The sequence below is a fragment of the Lepidochelys olivacea genome, assembly GCF_965140295.1.
Source record: "Lepidochelys olivacea isolate rLepOli2 genome assembly, chromosome: 1".
NCBI classification, from domain to species: domain Eukaryota; kingdom Metazoa; phylum Chordata; order Testudines; family Cheloniidae; genus Lepidochelys; species Lepidochelys olivacea.
Window position 1 is genome coordinate 12,760,197 of NC_140411.1, and position 18,096 is coordinate 12,778,292.

Genomic DNA, 18,096 nt, shown 5'->3' on the forward strand with positions numbered 1-18,096 from the left:
TGTCATGACTCTGATTGTCTCTGAAGTTACAGGTTTAATCAGACCCCAGATATTAAGGGCCTGTCAACACATAGAGTTATTCTGGAAGAGCTCTTCTGTTTTCAAGTCACAGCCTACCTTATTCTTGAATACTTTTCATGTTTAGACAAGCCCTAATTCAACTTTTGTGTGTACGTATATATACAATATGTAATGCAACCTTTTGGGGGAAATGAAGGGGAGAGGGAATAAGACATTGATACACAGTCTGAGGTCCTTTAAATTTGATATTCTGTAACATAATACTGCTGTTCAGTAATATCCTAGGAAAAAGGAGGGAGCGTGGTCTGGTCACTGGACAAGGAGTCAGCGACTATGGATTCTATTGTCATATCAGCGATTGACTTGCTGTACACTCTCCGGGGCAGGATCTATCTCTTACTATGTGTACATATAGTGCCTAGCCCAGTGGCGTCCCAAGCTCAGCTGGCGTCTCCAGGAGTGCCTGTAATCCAAATAATTTATAATAGCAATAAAGCAGATGCCGGGGGAGGGCGTGGATTAAGGGTAACTTTAACAGGAAAACAAGATGTGCAGAACCCAGACCGCTCTCTTCTCTCCTGTCTCTCTCTCTCTCTTTGATATAAGAAAAGGAGGACTTGTGGCACCTTAGAGACTAACCAATTTATAGTCTCTAAGGTGCCACAAGTCCTCCTTTTCTTTTTGCGAATACAGACTAACACGGCTGTTACTCTGAAACCTCTCTTTGATATGTACACATACAGACCATGCACATAGCATGTTTTCCTCTCTCCCTGAACTACTGTAATACCAAAAAGAAAAGGAGGACTTGTGGCACCTTAGAGACTAACCAATTTATTTGAGCATGAGCTTTCGTGAGCTACAGCTCACTTCATCGGATGCATACTGTGGAAAGTGTAGAAGATCTTATTATATACACACAAAGCATGAAAAAATACCTCCTCCCACCCCACTCTCCTGCTGGTAATAGCTTATCTAAAGTGATCACTCTCCTTACAATGTGTATGATAATCAAGTTGGGCCATTTCCAGCACAAATCCAGGTTTTCTCACCCTCCCCCCCCACACACACAAACTCACTCTCCTGCTGGTAATAGCTTATCCAAAGTGACCACTCTCCTTACATTGTGTATGATAATCAAGGTGGGCCATTTCCAGCACAAATCCAGGGTTTAACAAGAACGTCTGGCGGGGGGGAGTGGGGTAGGAAAGAACATGGGGAAATAGGCTTGAATAGAGACTGGGAGTGGCTAAGTCATTATGCAAGATAGCCTAAGTTAATTGTATCCAATTTGCAAATGAATTCCAATTCAGCAGTTTGTCGCTGGAGTCTGGATTTGAAGTTTTTTTGTTGTAATATGTCAACTTTCATGTCTGTAATCGCGTGACCAGAGAGATTGAAGTGTTCTCTGACTGGTTTATGAATGTTATAATTCTTGACATCTGATTTGTGTCCATTTACTCTTTTATGTAGAGACTGTCCAGTTTGACCAATGTACATGGCAGAGGGGCATTGCTGGCACATGATGGCATATATCACATTGGTGGATGTGCACGTGAACGAGCCTCTGATAGTGTGGCTGATGTGATTAGGCCCTGTGATGGTGTCCCCTGAATAGATATGTGGGCACAGTTGGGAACGGGCTTTGTTGCAAGGATAGGTTCCTGGGTTAGTGGTTCTGTTGTGTGGTATGTGGTTGCTGGTGAGTATTTGCTTCAGGTTGGGGGGCTGTCTGTAGGCCAGCACTGGCCTGTCTCCCAAGATTTGTGAGAGTGTTGGGTCATCCTTCAGGATAGGTTGTAGATCCTTAATAATGCGTTGGAGGGGTTTTAGTTGGGGGCTGAAGGTGACGGCTAGTGGCGTTCTGTTATTTTCTTTGTTAGGCCTGTCCTGTAGTAGGTGACTTCTGGGAACTCTTCTGGCTCTATCAATCTGTTTCTTCACTTCCGCAGGTGGGTATTGTAGTTGTAAGAATGCTTGATAGAGATCTTGTAGGTGTTTGTCTCTGTCTGAGGGGTTGGAGCAAATGCGGTTGTATCGCAGAGCTTGGCTGTGGACGATGGATCGTGTGGTGTGGTCAGGGTGAAAGCTGGAGGCATGTAGGTAGGAACAGCGGTCAGTAGGTTTCCGGTATAGGGTGGTGTTTATGTGACCATCGTTTATTAGCACTGTAGTGTCCAGGAAGTGGATCTCTTGTGTGGACTGGACCAGGCTGATGGTGGGATGGAAATTGTTGAAATCATGGTGGAATTCCTCAAGGGCTTTCCATCCCACCATCAATCTCAGCCTGGTCTAGTCCACACAGGAGAGTGGGTTGGTGGGGGGGGAGAAAACCTGGATTTGTGCTGGAAATGGCCCAACTTGATTATCATACACATTGTAAGGAGAGTGATCACTTTAGATAAGCTATTACCAGCAGGAGAGTGGGGTGGGAGGAGGTATTTTTTCATGCTTTGTGTGTATATAATAAGATCTTCTACACTTTCCACAGTATGCATCCGATGAAGTGAGCTGTAGCTCACGAAAGCTTATGCTCTAATAAATTGGTTAGTCTCTACGGTGCCACAAGTACTCCTTTTCTTTTTGCGAATACAGACTAACACGGCTGTTACTCTGAAATACTGCAATACCATACCTCTTCCATACATAAACATTAACATGAACGTAGGCAGTGCCAATAACTTAGCTGAGGCTCCAGCAGGTTTATGTGGGGGGCAGCATCAGCAAGGTTCTCCCATGTGTTTGAGGAAATACAGCATCTCTCTACAGAAAACTCATGGTTTTAGTTTAATTCCCATCACATATATGTTGTTTTAATAGATTTATTATTTTCTCCCATTCAGAATTTCTGCAGTATACTCCAGCCAGGATTCCTCAGACAGCAGATCACAGGAATCTATTCAGAGTCAAGACCATGCACTGTTTCCCAGATAGGACAGTGAACCAGGAAACTTGTGTATTGTCTGGCCAGAATCACAAAGAAATTCAAGGCACACGGGCCCTTTGAAAGATGCCTTGAGAGAGCAGCTCCCTTAGGCTACCCCCAGAATACTGCAAGCATTCCTCACTGAATTCAACTAGTGCTTGGGATGTGTCAGTTGTCACCTAGCCAGTTTGAGGAGAAAATACAGAGGACATCCCAGGACAAAACTGAATTTTTATATTGGCTGCAACTGTGAGATAACTCCCTACCTGTGCAAAGCTGAACCAAAGTAAAAAAGGTGGCTGGAAATCAAGATGAAGAGTAGAAAAGTCTGCACATATTGCCACACGGGAGGGTGGGATGAGACCTGCACTGCAGAGCGACTTATCAGGCAGTACTGTAGCATCAATCCCCAGTGCCTCAGTGTCAAACATACCAGAGCAAACTCCACTTGTGTCACCTTTATTTGAATCTCTGAATTAAACGGGCAGCAGAGACATAGGGAATGGCGTTGGGTCGATTTTCCAGGCATACATTAACGTCTGTCTTGACTTTTGTTCACATGGATTCTGCAGCGCTTCCAGCAGTAGAGAATTCAAAATTTTATTTATTAGCTGCATTGCACTAGTGTCAGTACCCCACTGTGCTGGACAGAACAAAGAGAGAGTCCCTAGCCCAAAAAGTTTACAATCTAATGTGACAAAGCTCTGTCCTTGCCTCTGTGGGTCCCGCGTTTCCTGGCGGATTTCGCTAGCCTCAGGGGCTCACTGTGACCCTCCACGTAACCCTTCTCTCTCTCGAGACAAGGGTCACAGTCTTATAAGCCAGCAAGAGAGGTGAGGAGAAGTTATCCTTCCTTGCACAGTCTCTGTTGTCTCCCAGTCTCAGTGATTAATCAGGGGGCAAGGGTGAGGGGGGGAGCCCGGGCCCACCCTCTACTCCAGGCTCCAGCCCAGGGACCCTAATAGTATCAGCTATGGTAGCTGACCTTTTAGAAACATGACATGTACAATTCCCTGGGCTACTTCCCCCACTTCCTCAAGCTACACTTCACCCTTACCTCAGGGCCTCCTTCCTTGTGCCTGATATGGTGTGTACTACTCAGCCTCTCCAACAGCACAACTTCCTCCCACAGCTCCTGACATGCACACCCACCTGACTGGCTGGGAGGCTTTTAACTAGTTTCAGCCAGCCCCTGATTGGCTTCAGGTGTCCCAATCAATCTAGCCTTCTCCCTGCCTTCTGGAAAGTTCTTAATTGACCCCAGGTGTCTTAATTGACCTGGAGCAGCTTCCATTTCACTTAACCTGGTACCAGGGATTTGTTTAGCCTGGAGCTAATATATCTATCTCCCACTACTTTTCTATAGCCTTCTGGCCTTGCCCCATCACACTAAGTAATATTTGACCTGTGCCTGCAGGTACAGTATTGTCACTGAAATGAAATTACCTATTGCATGGAAGATGGCAGCCAAGCAGACCACTACTGAATAACTTGGCTATAGATGCAGCAGCAAGTCCCTAACTCTTTCAAAAACTGCCACGGGGTCCAAACAGAAGGAAGAGAACCTCAGCTTTTAAGGTATCACCTGTGTGACCCACACAGCCTGAACAGTATAGACCCCAGGATAAAAGCATAAGTTGACTCCAATACTATGGAAACTGTAGTAACAAGATCACCAAGGTATATTAAACCAGATGCTTAGATGCGCCCTCCCAAGACTGTTGTGATGCTTCCTCAGTTAGCTGGGAAAGCACTTTGAGAGCGAGGGATTAAAAGTGCTATATAACTGCCAAGTATAATTTACAAGTATTTTGCCTCCTCATTTAGTTAGGTTGGCACTCACCAGAAATGGCCCATCTAGGATATTCTCTTGAACCATTTCATCTGTGTACCCATGGTGTTGGAGCTCTGCCAGGTACTGTGGAGTCCCCCCTACTTTCTCTTGAAGGGATTTCGCACAGATCACTGCTTCAAATTTGGTCTTCTGGGCAGCTCTGTGAGCCACCAGCCAGTGACCGGCCCCTGGCATAAGGAAGTACAAGATTGGAATAGACATCAAAGTAAGCAAACAACCCTTAGAATGTGTTTGTGCAGCACCAACAGTGTGCTAGGCACTTCGGCATTTGATCTGATGTAAAACATGGCTAAATCACTGTTTTTTAAAAATGACCTCTCTGTAAAATATTTGTGTATAAAATAATTAATCGGGGGCAACTCGATCATCAGTTAAGGACAGAAATATCAAGCCTGTTGCCAGAGACACAGAAAAGCAGAATTTTACCACTGTTTTTAAGTAAATCCTGGATTTTTTCTGTAATTTCTAAGTTTTTCATGGATATCAACTCAGCCAAAACAATCCCACAAAATATATAGGACATAGCTAAAGACAATGACAGGGGACAGATGCTGCTCCCTGGATCTCTGGCTGCAGCAGTACTGTTCCTGTCCTACCCGGTCATCAGGCTGTGATTCCTATTGAAATTCTCATTAAAATGAAGCCCTAGAGATTATACAACTGTCCACTTTGTATCAGGTGAAGTTTTGGAACATTTTCAGGTACATTTAAACATAGTTTTAGAATGTACTTGTTTACATTACAAATTCTGATTATTATTGTGTGTCTTCCTATAGCATCTGGGAGCTCCAGTCCTGGACCAGGACTCTGTTGTGCTAGAAGCTGTAGAAATGCAAAACAAAAAGATGGCCCCTGCCCAAAATACTTTACAGTCCAGGGGCTAGAACAGGGGTGGGAAAACTACAGCCCGTGGGCTGGATCCGGCCCCTGAGTGCTTTGGATCCGGGCTGCGGGATTGCCACCCTCTGTGGCGCTGCGGGCCCTGCACCACGTCCCTGCGGCCCCTGAGGGAGGGGGGGCAGAGGGCTCCACGCACTACTCTTGCCTGTGGATACCTCCCTCGAAGCTCCCATTAGCCAGGAACAGGGAACCGTGGCCAATGGGAGCTTCGGGGGAGGTACCCACAGGTGAGGACAGTGCACGGAGCCCTCTGCCCCACCCCTACCCCAGGGCCGCAAGGACGTGATGCCAGCCGCTTCCCGGAGTGGTGCGGGGCTGGGGCAGGAAGGCAGGGAGCCTGCCCTAGCCCCAGTGCGTGCCGCTGCCACCCCAGAGCTGCTACAGGTAAGCAGCGCCAGCCCAGAGCCCACATCCTGAACCCCTCCTGCACCCCAACGCCCTGCCCTGAGCCCCCTCCCGCACCCCCTCCTGCACCCCAACCCACTGCCCTGAGCCCCCGACCCTCCCCACACTCCTCCTGTACCCCAACCCCCTGCCCCAAGCTCCCGACCCTCCCCGCACTCCTCCTGTACCCCAACCCCCTGCCCTGAGCTCCCTCCCGCACCCCTCCTACACCCCAACCCCCTGCCCTGAGCCCCCTCCCGCACTCCGGCCCCTCCCTGCACCACTGCCCGGAGCCCTCTCTCGCACTGTACACTCCCTCCTGAACCCCAACCCCCTTCCCTGAGCCCCCTCGTAAAGCCCGCACCCCTCCTCTGCCCCAACCCCTTGCCCTGAGCCCCTTCCTGCACACCGCACCCCCTCCCACACCCTGCACTCCCTCCTGCACTCCAACCCCCTGCCCAAGCCCTACATTCATGGACCTGCATGCAACTTCCCCACCCAGATGTGGCCCTCAGACCAAAATGTTTGCCCACCGCTGGGCTAGTATGTGTTATGAAGGTACAGCCCTTAGTAGCAGGAGGTGCAGATTTGCACCACCCCAAAGAGAGCTGGAGTAGAGCTTTTGACTCAATGGTTGCATCTGCGCTACAGAATTGAACAATTAGTAAATGAATGTGCAAGCCAGTGCCTGTACCAATGGTGCAATGTTTAACTAACCACTCTGCTTCAGGTGCAGCTTTTCCCTGCACATATATATGAGTGCTGTTCTGCACCATTGTAGCTGCATTGTCACCTGGATACTTAACAATAGCCAGCACACTTCCCTGAGGTAGTGGCTCATGGGAGATTTCAAAAGGTGTCAAGGAGGAAAATTAAGGAAGAACCAGTGCCATTTCCAAGTCCTTTTCCCAGCATCACAATTACTTTTCAAAAGCTCCAGCAGAAACCCTTCTGGTTGAGCAAGAAGCAAAAGGTGAGCGTTGTTCTTGGCCTCCATTTGGCTAAAAGGACTTGGAAATGGCTCCATGTCTTGGAACCTTCTGGGACTTTCCCAGGAAATAGAATCATAGAATATCAGGGCTGGAAGGGACCTCAGGAGGTCATCTAGTGCAACCCCCTGCTCAAAGCAGGACCAATCCCCAATTTTTTCCCCAGATCCCCTAAATGGCCCCCTCAAGGATTAACTCACAACCCTGGGTTTAGCAGGCCAATGCTCAAACCACTGAGCTATCCCTCCCTCAACTTCTACAATTTTCTGGGCTCCCACAAGGCCTTTTGAAATCTCCCGGAAGCCACTGCTTCAGGGAGCTGTGCTGGGAGCTGTGAAGAAGAACGAGAAGACAATGCAACTGAGATGGCATAGTCTTATGCAAGTGTCGGTGCAAGGCAAAACTTAAAAGTGCATGAATAGTGTGTACACAATACACCATTAGTACTTACCCTTATGATGTCCCATCTGTTCATTACCAAAGATCAGTTCCCTGGTGCAGACATAGTCTTAATTTGTTGTGTTCACACATGACTCTACACTAAGTTTGTAAGGGCAGGGGCTCTTATTCATCTGGCATAAATGTACAGCATTGTGTACATTTATGACATGCACATGACAGCAAATACATGTGTCATGAAAAATGAGTTATTTTCTTTGGTTTTCCCCTCCCCAGATCATTATAGTGACAGTTACACTTGAGTTACTGTCTGTGATGATAATCTAATTAAAAGTATCACATTTAACCAAATTTAGCCGTGGTGTAAAAGGGTGCAGTTCCCATAAAAGCCATTTATGCCAAGGCTAAATTTGGCCCAGTGACTTTTCGTACATTAAGTGCATGCAGATGTAAGAACTCTTGCACACAAACTGAAGTAAGTGTCTAGAGTTTCTAGTCTGAATGAGACTCATCTCTTAACGCATATATTTTAACATATGGGTGATGGAGACAAATCAAAAGTCCAATTGCCAGATTCCGAGGTGGCGTAAGTCAGCATAACTTCACTGAAAATAATGGAGCCACATTGCTTTATACCAGCTTAGGATCTGGCCCCAAGCCTTTAACAGTTCTATGGAATCTGACATGGTATTATACAGCGGGGTGACAAAGCTATTAGCAGTCAAAAAAATGTTACCTTCTTCACTTGTCCGCAAAATGTTTCTGGCAGGGAAGCAGTTGGTTGCATAACTGTTTCCATTGTCCAGTTTATACAGCTTTGTTGTAGCCATCTTGTCTGCAGAGTTACTAAGAAGATCAAGGCACAAATAAACCAGTTTACACTTTCACTGGTACTTTTACTTTCACAGCTAATAATATTACTCAAACCACTGTACAAAGATTAGCTAGTAAATCCTCAAAACAATCCTGTGAGTGTACATGGTAGGCATTCCCGACTTTTATATACAAGAGAAAACTGAGATGGAGAGATTACAGCCAAAATTTTCAAACTTGAGTTCCCAAATATAGGCAGCTAAATCCATCTTTAAAATATCAGAACATGTTTGCTTGAGTCAGTATAGAATATGACTCCAATTATTTTTCTGCTTTAACCCTCATCCTCCCTTTTCTTACCCCTTTCAGAGAATCACAGAATCTCAGGGTTGGAAGGGACCTCAGGAGGTATCTAGTCCATCCCCCTGCTCAAAGCAGGACCAGTCCCCCAGTAAATCATCCCAGGCAGGGCTTTGTCAAGCCTGACCTTAAAAACCTCAAAGGAAGGAGATTCCACCACCTCCCTAGGTAACGCATTCCAGTGCTTCACCACCCTCCTACTGAAAAAGTTTTTCCTAATATCCAACCTAAACCTCCCCCACTGCAACTTGAGACCATTACTCCTCGTTCTGTCATCTGCTACCACTAAGAACAGTCTCGATCCATCCTCTTTGGAACCCTCTTTCAGGTAGTTGAAAACAGCTATCAAATCCCCCCTCATTCTTCTCTTCCACAGACTAAACGATCCCAGTTCCCTCAGCCTCTCCTCATAAGTCATGTGTTCCAGACCCCTAATCATTTTTGTTGCCCTCTGCTGGATGCTTTCCAATTTTTCCACATCCTTCTTGTAGTGTGGGGCCCAACACTGGACCCAGGACTCCAGATGAGGCCTCACCAATGTTGAATAGAGGGGAACGATCACATCCCTCGATCTGCTGGCAATGCTCCTACTTATACATCCCAAAATACGATTGGCCTTCTTGGCAACAAGGGCACACTGTTGACTCATATCCAGCTTCTTGTCCATTGTAACCCCTAGGTCCTTTTCTGCAGAACTGCTGCCTAGCCACTCGGTCCCTAGTCTGTAGCAGTGCATGGGATTCTTCTGTCCTAAATGCAGGACTCTGCACTTGTCCTTGTTGAACCTCATCAGATTTCTTTTGGCCCAATCCTCTAATTTGTCTAGGTCCCTCTGTATCCTATCCCTACCCTCCAGCATATCTACCACTCCTCCCAGTTTAGTGTCATCTGCAACCTTGCTGAGGGTGCAATCCACGCCATCCTCCAGATCATTAATGATTAATCACTAATCATTTCCTTTGTTATCTTCATGTTCTGAGGCCTTGAGCAAGTCACACAGGCCAACGTTTGAAAATCTGGATGTCAAATATTAAACATCTAAACAAGTGATTTGATGGAGGAATGATGATGGTCAGTGTGGCATTGGCATGACAGGGTAAAGTGGTGAGGTAGTGGCATGGGTTACCAATGAAGGACACAAGGAAGTGGTGAGGTTGGCACCTGGTTGGTGTGGAGGTGCTGACAGGGAACGCGGTGCGAAGCAGTCAGCACGTGGTTGGTGTTGGGGTGCCAACGGGGGACAAAGCATGAAAGAGTTGGCATGGGGCACCAGTGGGGAGATGTGGCATGATGGTGTTGGTGTGGGCTATGAAGGGGGGATGCGACATGATGGAGTCGGCGCGTGGTTGGTTTGGGGTACTGACGGGGAACACAGAGCAACAGGATCGGCAGGTGGTTGGCATGGGGTACCGGTGGGGGACGTGACACGGCGGAGTGGCACAGCACAGTGGAGTCGGGGAGTGTTTGCCCTGGGATACAAGAGGGGGATGTGGATCAGTAAAGTCTGTGCATGGTTGGTGTGGGGTACGAGGGGGGAACGCGGCGCGTGAGTGGGATGGGAGACCAGTGGGAGAGGAGGGGCGGGGGAGTCGGCGCGTGGTTGGCGTGGGGTACCAGAGGGGGACGCGGCGCGTGAGTGGGATGGGAGACCAGTGGGAGAGGAGGGGTGGGGGAGTCGGCGCGTGGTTGGCGTGGGGTACCAGAGGGGGACGCGGCGCGTGAGGGGGATGGGAGACCAGTGGGAGAGGAGGGGCGGGGGAGTCGGCGCGCGGTTGGCGTGGGGTGCCAGAGGGGGACGCGGCGCGTGAGTGGGATGGGAGACCAGTGGGAGAGGAGGCGCGGGGGAGTTGGCGGTTGGTGTGGGGTACCAGAGGGGGACGCGGCGCGTGAGTGGGATGGGAGACCAGTGGGAGAGGAGGGGCGGGGGAGTTGGCGGTTGGCGTGGGGTACCAGAGGGGGACATGGCGCGTGAGTGGGATGGGAGACCAGTGGGAGAGGAGGGGCGGGGGAGTTGGCGCGTGGTTGGCGTGGGGTACCAGAGGGGGACATGGCGCGTGAGTGGGATGGGAGACCAGTGGGAGAGGAGGGGCGGGGGAGTCGGCGGTTGGTGTGGGGTACCAGAGGGGGACGCGGCGCGTGAGTGGGATGGGAGACCAGTGGGAGAGGAGGGGCGGGGGAGTTGGCGGTTGGCGCGGGGTACCAGAGGGGGACATGGCGCGTGAGTGGGATGGGAGACCAGTGGGAGAGGAGGGGCGGGGGAGTTGGCGCGTGGTTGGCGTGGGGTACCAGAGGGGGACGCGGCGCGTGAGGGGGATGGGAGACCAGTGGGAGACGAGGGGCGGGGGAGTCGGCGCGCGGTTGGCGCGGGGTACCAGAGGGGGACGCGGCGCGTGAGGGGGATGGGAGACCAGTGGGAGAGGAGGGGCGGGGGAGTTGGTTCGTGGTTGGCGTGGGGTACCAGAGGGGGACGCGGCGCGTGAGTGGGATGGGAGACCAGTGGGAGAGGAGGGGCGGGGGAGTTGGCGGTTGGCGTGGGGTACCAGAGGGGGACATGGCGCGTGAGTGGGATGGGAGACCAGTGGGAGAGGAGGGGTGGGGGGGTTGGCGGTTGGTGTGGGGTACCAGAGGGGGACGCGGCGCATGAGGGGGATGGGAGACCAGTGGGAGAGGAGGGGCGGGGGAGTTGGCGGTTGGCGTGGGGTACCAGAGGGGGACGCGGCGCGTGAGGGGGATGGGAGACCAGTGGGAGAGGAGGGGCGGGGGAGTTGACGCGTGGTTGGCGTGGGGTACCAGAGGGGGACGCGGCGCGTGAGGGGGATGGGAGACCAGTGGGAGAGGAGGAGCGGGGGAGTTGGCGGTTGGCGTGGGGTACCAGAGGGGGACGCGGCGCGTGAGGGGGATGGGAGACCAGTGGGAGACGAGGGGCGGGGGAGTGGGCGCGCGGTTGGCGCGGGGTACCAGAGGGGGACGCGGCGCGTGAGGGGGATGGGAGACCAGTGGGAGAGGAGGGGCGGGGGAGTCGGCGCGTGGTTGGCGCGGGGTACCAGAGGGGGATGCGGCGCGTGAGGGGGATGGGAGACCAGTGGGAGAGGAGGGGCGGGGGAGTTGGCGGTTGGCGTGGGGTACCAGAGGGGGACGCGGCGCGTGAGGGGGATGGGAGACCAGTGGGAGAGGAGGGGCGGGGGAGTTGACGCGTGGTTGGCGTGGGGTACCAGAGGGGGACGCGGCGCGTGAGGGGGATGGGAGACCAGTGGGAGAGGAGGAGCGGGGGAGTTGGCGGTTGGCGTGGGGTACCAGAGGGGGACGCGGCGCGTGAGGGGGATGGGAGACCAGTGGGAGACGAGGGGCGGGGGAGTTGGCGCGTGGTTGGCGTGGGGTACCAGAGGGGGACGCGGCGCGTGAGGGGGATGGGAGACCAGTGGGAGAGGAGGGGTGGGGGAGTTGGCGGTTGGCGTGGGGTACCAGAGGGGGACGCGGCGCATGAGGGGGATGGGAGACCAGTGGGAGAGGAGGGGCGGGGGGGTTGGCGGTTGGCGTGGGGTACCAGAGGGGGACGCGGCGCGTGAGGGGGATGGGAGACCAGTGGGAGACGAGGGGCGGGGGAGTTGGCGGTTGGCGTGGGGTACCAGAGAGGGACGCGGCGCGTGAGTGGGATGGGAGACCAGTGGGAGAGGAGGGGCGGGGGAGTTGGCGCGTGGTTGGCGTGGGGTACCAGAGGGGGACGCGGCGCGTGAGGGGGATGGGAGACCAGTGGGAGAGGAGGGGTGGGGGAGTTGGCGGTTGGTGTGGGGTACCAGAGGGGGACGCGGCGCGTGAGGGGGATGGGAGACCAGTGGGAGACGAGGGGCGGGGGAGTTGGTGGTTGGTGTGCGGTACCAGAGAGGAACATGGAGCGTGAGGGGGATGGGAGACCAGTGGGAGAGGAGGGGCGGGGGGGTTGGCGGTTGGTGTGGGGTACCAGAGAGGAACATGGAGCGTGAGGGGGATGGGAGACCAGTGGGAGACGAGGGGCGGGGGAGTTGGTGGTTGGTGTGCGGTACCAGAGAGGAACATGGAGCGTGAGGGGGATGGGAGACCAGTGGGAGAGGAGGGGCGGGGGGGTTGGCGGTTGGTGTGGGGTACCAGAGAGGAACATGGAGCGTGAGTGGGATGGGAGACCAGTGGGAGAGGAGGGGCGGGGGGGTTGGCGGTTGGCGTGGGGTACCAGAGGGGGACATGGCGCGTGAGGGGGATGGGAGACCAGTGGGAGAGGAGGGGTGGGGGAGTTGGCGGTTGGCGCGGGGTACCAGAGGGGGACGCGGCGCGTGAGGGGGATGGGAGACCAGTGGGAGAGGAGGGGCGGGGGAGTCGGCGGTTGGCGCGGGGTACCAGAGGGGGACGCGGCGCGTGAGGGGGATGGGAGACCAGTGGGAGAGGAGGGGCGGGGGAGTCGGCGGTTGGTGTGGGGTACCAGAGGGGGACGCGGCGCGTGAGTGGGATGGGAGACCAGTGGGAGAGGAGGAGTGGGGGAGTCGGCGCGTGGTTGGTGTGGGGTACCAGAGGGGGACGCGGCGCGTGAGTGGGATGGGAGACCAGTGGGAGAGGAGGGGCGGGGGAGTCGGCGCGCGGTTGGCGTGGGGTGCCAGAGGGGGACGCGGCGCGTGAGTGGGATGGGAGACCAGTGGGAGAGGAGGGGTGGGGGAGTTGGCGGTTGGTGTGGGGTACCAGAGGGGGACGCGGCGCGTGAGTGGGATGGGAGACCAGTGGGAGAGGAGGGGCGGGGGAGTTGGCGGTTGGCGTGGGGTACCAGAGGGGGACATGGCGCGTGAGTGGGATGGGAGACCAGTGGGAGAGGAGGGGTGGGGGAGTTGGCGCGTGGTTGGCGTGGGGTACCAGAGGGGGACATGGCGCGTGAGTGGGATGGGAGACCAGTGGGAGAGGAGGGGCGGGGGAGTCGGCGGTTGGTGTGGGGTACCAGAGGGGGACGCAGCGCGTGAGTGGGAGGGGAGACCAGTGGGAGAGGAGGGGCGGGGGAGTCGGCGCGTGGTTGGCGTGGGGTACCAGAGGGGGACGCGGCGCGTGAGTGGGATGGGAGACCAGTGGGAGAGGAGGGGCGGGGGAGTCGGCGCGCGGTTGGCCTGGTGTACCAGAGAGGAACATGGCGCGTGAGGGGGATGGGAGACCAGTGGGAGAGGAGGGGCGGGGGAGTCAGCGCGTGGTTGGCGTGGGGTACCAGAGGGGGACGCAGCGCGTGAGTGGGATGGGAGACCAGTGGGAGAGGAGGGGTGGGGGAGTCGGCGCGTGGTTGGTGTGGGGTACCAGAGGGGGACGCGGCGCGTGAGTGGGATGGGAGACCAGTGGGAGAGGAGGGGCGGGGGAGTCGGCGCGCGGTTGGCGTGGGGTGCCAGAGGGGGACGCGGCGCGTGAGTGGGATGGGAGACCAGTGGGAGAGGAGGGGTGGGGGAGTTGGCGGTTGGTGTGGGGTACCAGAGGGGGACGCGGCGCGTGAGTGGGATGGGAGACCAGTGGGAGAGGAGGGGCGGGGGAGTTGGCGGTTGGCGTGGGGTACCAGAGGGGGACATGGCGCGTGAGTGGGATGGGAGACCAGTGGGAGAGGAGGGGCGGGGGAGTTGGCGCGTGGTTGGCGTGGGGTACCAGAGGGGGACATGGCGCGTGAGTGGGATGGGAGACCAGTGGGAGAGGAGGGGCGGGGGAGTCGGCGGTTGGTGTGGGGTACCAGAGGGGGACGCGGCGCGTGAGTGGGATGGGAGACCAGTGGGAGAGGAGGGGCGGGGGAGTTGGCGGTTGGCGCGGGGTACCAGAGGGGGACATGGCGCGTGAGTGGGATGGGAGACCAGTGGGAGAGGAGGGGCGGGGGAGTTGGCGCGTGGTTGGCGTGGGGTACCAGAGGGGGACGCGGCGCGTGAGGGGGATGGGAGACCAGTGGGAGACGAGGGGCGGGGGAGTCGGCGCGCGGTTGGCGCGGGGTACCAGAGGGGGACGCGGCGCGTGAGGGGGATGGGAGACCAGTGGGAGAGGAGGGGCGGGGGAGTTGGTGCGTGGTTGGCGTGGGGTACCAGAGGGGGACATGGCGCGTGAGTGGGATGGGAGACCAGTGGGAGAGGAGGGGTGGGGGGGTTGGCGGTTGGTGTGGGGTACCAGAGGGGGACGCGGCGCATGAGGGGGATGGGAGACCAGTGGGAGAGGAGGGGCGGGGGAGTTGGCGGTTGGCGTGGGGTACCAGAGGGGGACGCGGCGCGTGAGGGGGATGGGAGACCAGTGGGAGAGGAGGGGCGGGGGAGTTGACGCGTGGTTGGCGTGGGGTACCAGAGGGGGACGCGGCGCGTGAGGGGGATGGGAGACCAGTGGGAGAGGAGGAGCGGGGGAGTTGGCGGTTGGCGTGGGGTTCCAGAGGGGGACGCGGCGCGTGAGGGGGATGGGAGACCAGTGGGAGACGAGGGGCGGGGGAGTGGGCGCGCGGTTGGCGCGGGGTACCAGAGGGGGACGCGGCGCGTGAGGGGGATGGGAGACCAGTGGGAGAGGAGGGGCGGGGGAGTCGGCGCGTGGTTGGCGCGGGGTACCAGAGGGGGACGCGGCGCGTGAGGGGGATGGGAGACCAGTGGGAGAGGAGGGGCGGGGGAGTTGGCGGTTGGCGTGGGGTACCAGAGGGGGACGCGGCGCGTGAGGGGGATGGGAGACCAGTGGGAGAGGAGGGGCGGGGGAGTTGACGCGTGGTTGGCGTGGGGTACCAGAGGGGGACGCGGCGCGTGAGGGGGATGGGAGACCAGTGGGAGAGGAGGAGCGGGGGAGTTGGCGGTTGGCGTGGGGTACCAGAGGGGGACGCGGCGCGTGAGGGGGATGGGAGACCAGTGGGAGACGAGGGGCGGGGGAGTTGGCGCGTGGTTGGCGTGGGGTACCAGAGGGGGACATGGCGCGTGAGTGGGATGGGAGACCAGTGGGAGAGGAGGGGTGGGGGGGTTGGCGGTTGGTGTGGGGTACCAGAGGGGGACGCGGCGCATGAGGGGGATGGGAGACCAGTGGGAGAGGAGGGGCGGGGGAGTTGGCGGTTGGCGTGGGGTACCAGAGGGGGACGCGGCGCGTGAGGGGGATGGGAGACCAGTGGGAGAGGAGGGGCGGGGGAGTTGACGCGTGGTTGGCGTGGGGTACCAGAGGGGGACGCGGCGCGTGAGGGGGATGGGAGACCAGTGGGAGAGGAGGAGCGGGGGAGTTGGCGGTTGGCGTGGGGTACCAGAGGGGGACGCGGCGCGTGAGGGGGATGGGAGACCAGTGGGAGACGAGGGGCGGGGGAGTGGGCGCGCGGTTGGCGCGGGGTACCAGAGGGGGACGCGGCGCGTGAGGGGGATGGGAGACCAGTGGGAGAGGAGGGGCGGGGGAGTCGGCGCGTGGTTGGCGCGGGGTACCAGAGGGGGACGCGGCGCGTGAGGGGGATGGGAGACCAGTGGGAGAGGAGGGGCGGGGGAGTTGGCGGTTGGCGTGGGGTACCAGAGGGGGACGCGGCGCGTGAGGGGGATGGGAGACCAGTGGGAGAGGAGGGGCGGGGGAGTTGACGCGTGGTTGGCGTGGGGTACCAGAGGGGGACGCGGCGCGTGAGGGGGATGGGAGACCAGTGGGAGAGGAGGAGCGGGGGAGTTGGCGGTTGGCGTGGGGTACCAGAGGGGGACGCGGCGCGTGAGGGGGATGGGAGACCAGTGGGAGACGAGGGGCGGGGGAGTTGGCGCGTGGTTGGCGTGGGGTACCAGAGGGGGACGCGGCGCGTGAGGGGGATGGGAGACCAGTGGGAGAGGAGGGGTGGGGGAGTTGGCGGTTGGCGTGGGGTACCAGAGGGGGACGCGGCGCATGAGGGGGATGGGAGACCAGTGGGAGAGGAGGGGCGGGGGGGTTGGCGGTTGGCGTGGGGTACCAGAGGGGGACGCGGCGCGTGAGGGGGATGGGAGACCAGTGGGAGACGAGGGGCGGGGGAGTTGGCGGTTGGCGTGGGGTACCAGAGGGGGACGCGGCGCGTGAGTGGGATGGGAGACCAGTGGGAGAGGAGGGGCGGGGGAGTTGGCGCGTGGTTGGCGTGGGGTACCAGAGGGGGACGCGGCGCGTGAGGGGGATGGGAGACCAGTGGGAGAGGAGGGGTGGGGGAGTTGGCGGTTGGTGTGGGGTACCAGAGGGGGACGCGGCGCGTGAGGGGGATGGGAGACCAGTGGGAGACGAGGGGCGGGGGAGTTGGTGGTTGGTGTGCGGTACCAGAGAGGAACATGGAGCGTGAGGGGGATGGGAGACCAGTGGGAGAGGAGGGGCGGGGGGGTTGGCGGTTGGTGTGGGGTACCAGAGAGGAACATGGAGCGTGAGGGGGATGGGAGACCAGTGGGAGACGAGGGGCGGGGGAGTTGGTGGTTGGTGTGCGGTACCAGAGAGGAACATGGAGCGTGAGGGGGATGGGAGACCAGTGGGAGAGGAGGGGCGGGGGGGTTGGCGGTTGGTGTGGGGTACCAGAGAGGAACATGGAGCGTGAGTGGGATGGGAGACCAGTGGGAGAGGAGGGGCGGGGGGGTTGGCGGTTGGCGTGGGGTACCAGAGAGGAACATGGAGCGTGAGTGGGATGGGAGACCAGTGGGAGAGGAGGGGCGGGGGGGTTGGCGGTTGGTGTGGGGTACCAGAGGGGGACATGGCGCGTGAGGGGGATGGGAGACCAGTGGGAGAGGAGGGGCGGGGGGGTTGGCGGTTGGTGTGGGGTACCAGAGAGGAACATGGAGCGTGAGGGGGATGGGAGACCAGTGGGAGAGGAGGGGCGGGGGGGTTGGCGGTTGGCGTGGGGTACCAGAGGGGGACATGGCGCGTGAGGGGGATGGGAGACCAGTGGGAGAGGAGGGGTGGGGGAGTTGGCGGTTGGCGCGGGGTACCAGAGGGGGACGCGGCGCGTGAGGGGGATGGGAGACCAGTGGGAGAGGAGGGGCGGGGGAGTCGGCGGTTGGCGCGGGGTACCAGAGGGGGACGCGGCGCGTGAGGGGGATGGGAGACCAGTGGGAGAGGAGGGGCGGGGGAGTGGGCGCGCGGTTGGCGCGGGAGACGCGGCCTGACGTAGTTGGGAGTCCCCCATGGGGGGTGAGGCTAAAATCATAGAGTTCTTGGTCCTCCAGTTCCTGGAGAGGCCTTTAGCCTCACTCCCGGGAAGACGCTGCGCGGGGCACCTCTCACCCCGTCTCTGTCCTGTGGGTGCCGCTGGTACCTGTGCTTCCCTCGTCATCGCCCTGGGCAGCGTCAGCCCCTGGCGGAGTCTCCGCGCGCCGCCTGCCAGGGCCACCAGGCATCCGCCATGTTGCCTTCTCCCCGTGCCGTCCCCATAGCAACGGGGACGCTCCCGAGGGCTCGCGCACATCGGGCCACGCAAAAAACTACGTATCCCGTTGCGCCCCGGGGCGCGCGCTTCCGGCCACGTGCCCCAAGCGGCGGAAGCAGTAATA

General features: G+C 57.8%; 1 protein-coding gene across 2 annotated transcripts in view; it reads right to left on the reverse strand.

Moving 5' to 3' along the window:
* Positions 1 to 18,085, reverse strand: part of XRRA1 (X-ray radiation resistance associated 1) — a 58,065-nt gene extending 39,980 nt beyond the window's left edge. Inside the window, exons 1-3 of one of the 2 annotated variants that reach the window (XM_084623258.1) lie at positions 17,831 to 18,085; positions 8,211 to 8,320; positions 4,791 to 4,969 (exon numbers count right to left, since the gene is read on the reverse strand). In XM_084623258.1, the coding sequence (XP_084479384.1) occupies positions 4,791 to 4,969; positions 8,211 to 8,320; positions 17,831 to 17,943 (402 nt within the window). In that variant the 5' untranslated portion in view covers positions 17,944 to 18,085. The remainder of the gene's footprint in view (positions 1 to 4,790; positions 4,970 to 8,210; positions 8,321 to 17,830) is intronic. The other variant, XM_084623259.1, reaches the window with a different exon arrangement.
* Positions 18,086 to 18,096: the final 11 nt, after the last annotated feature.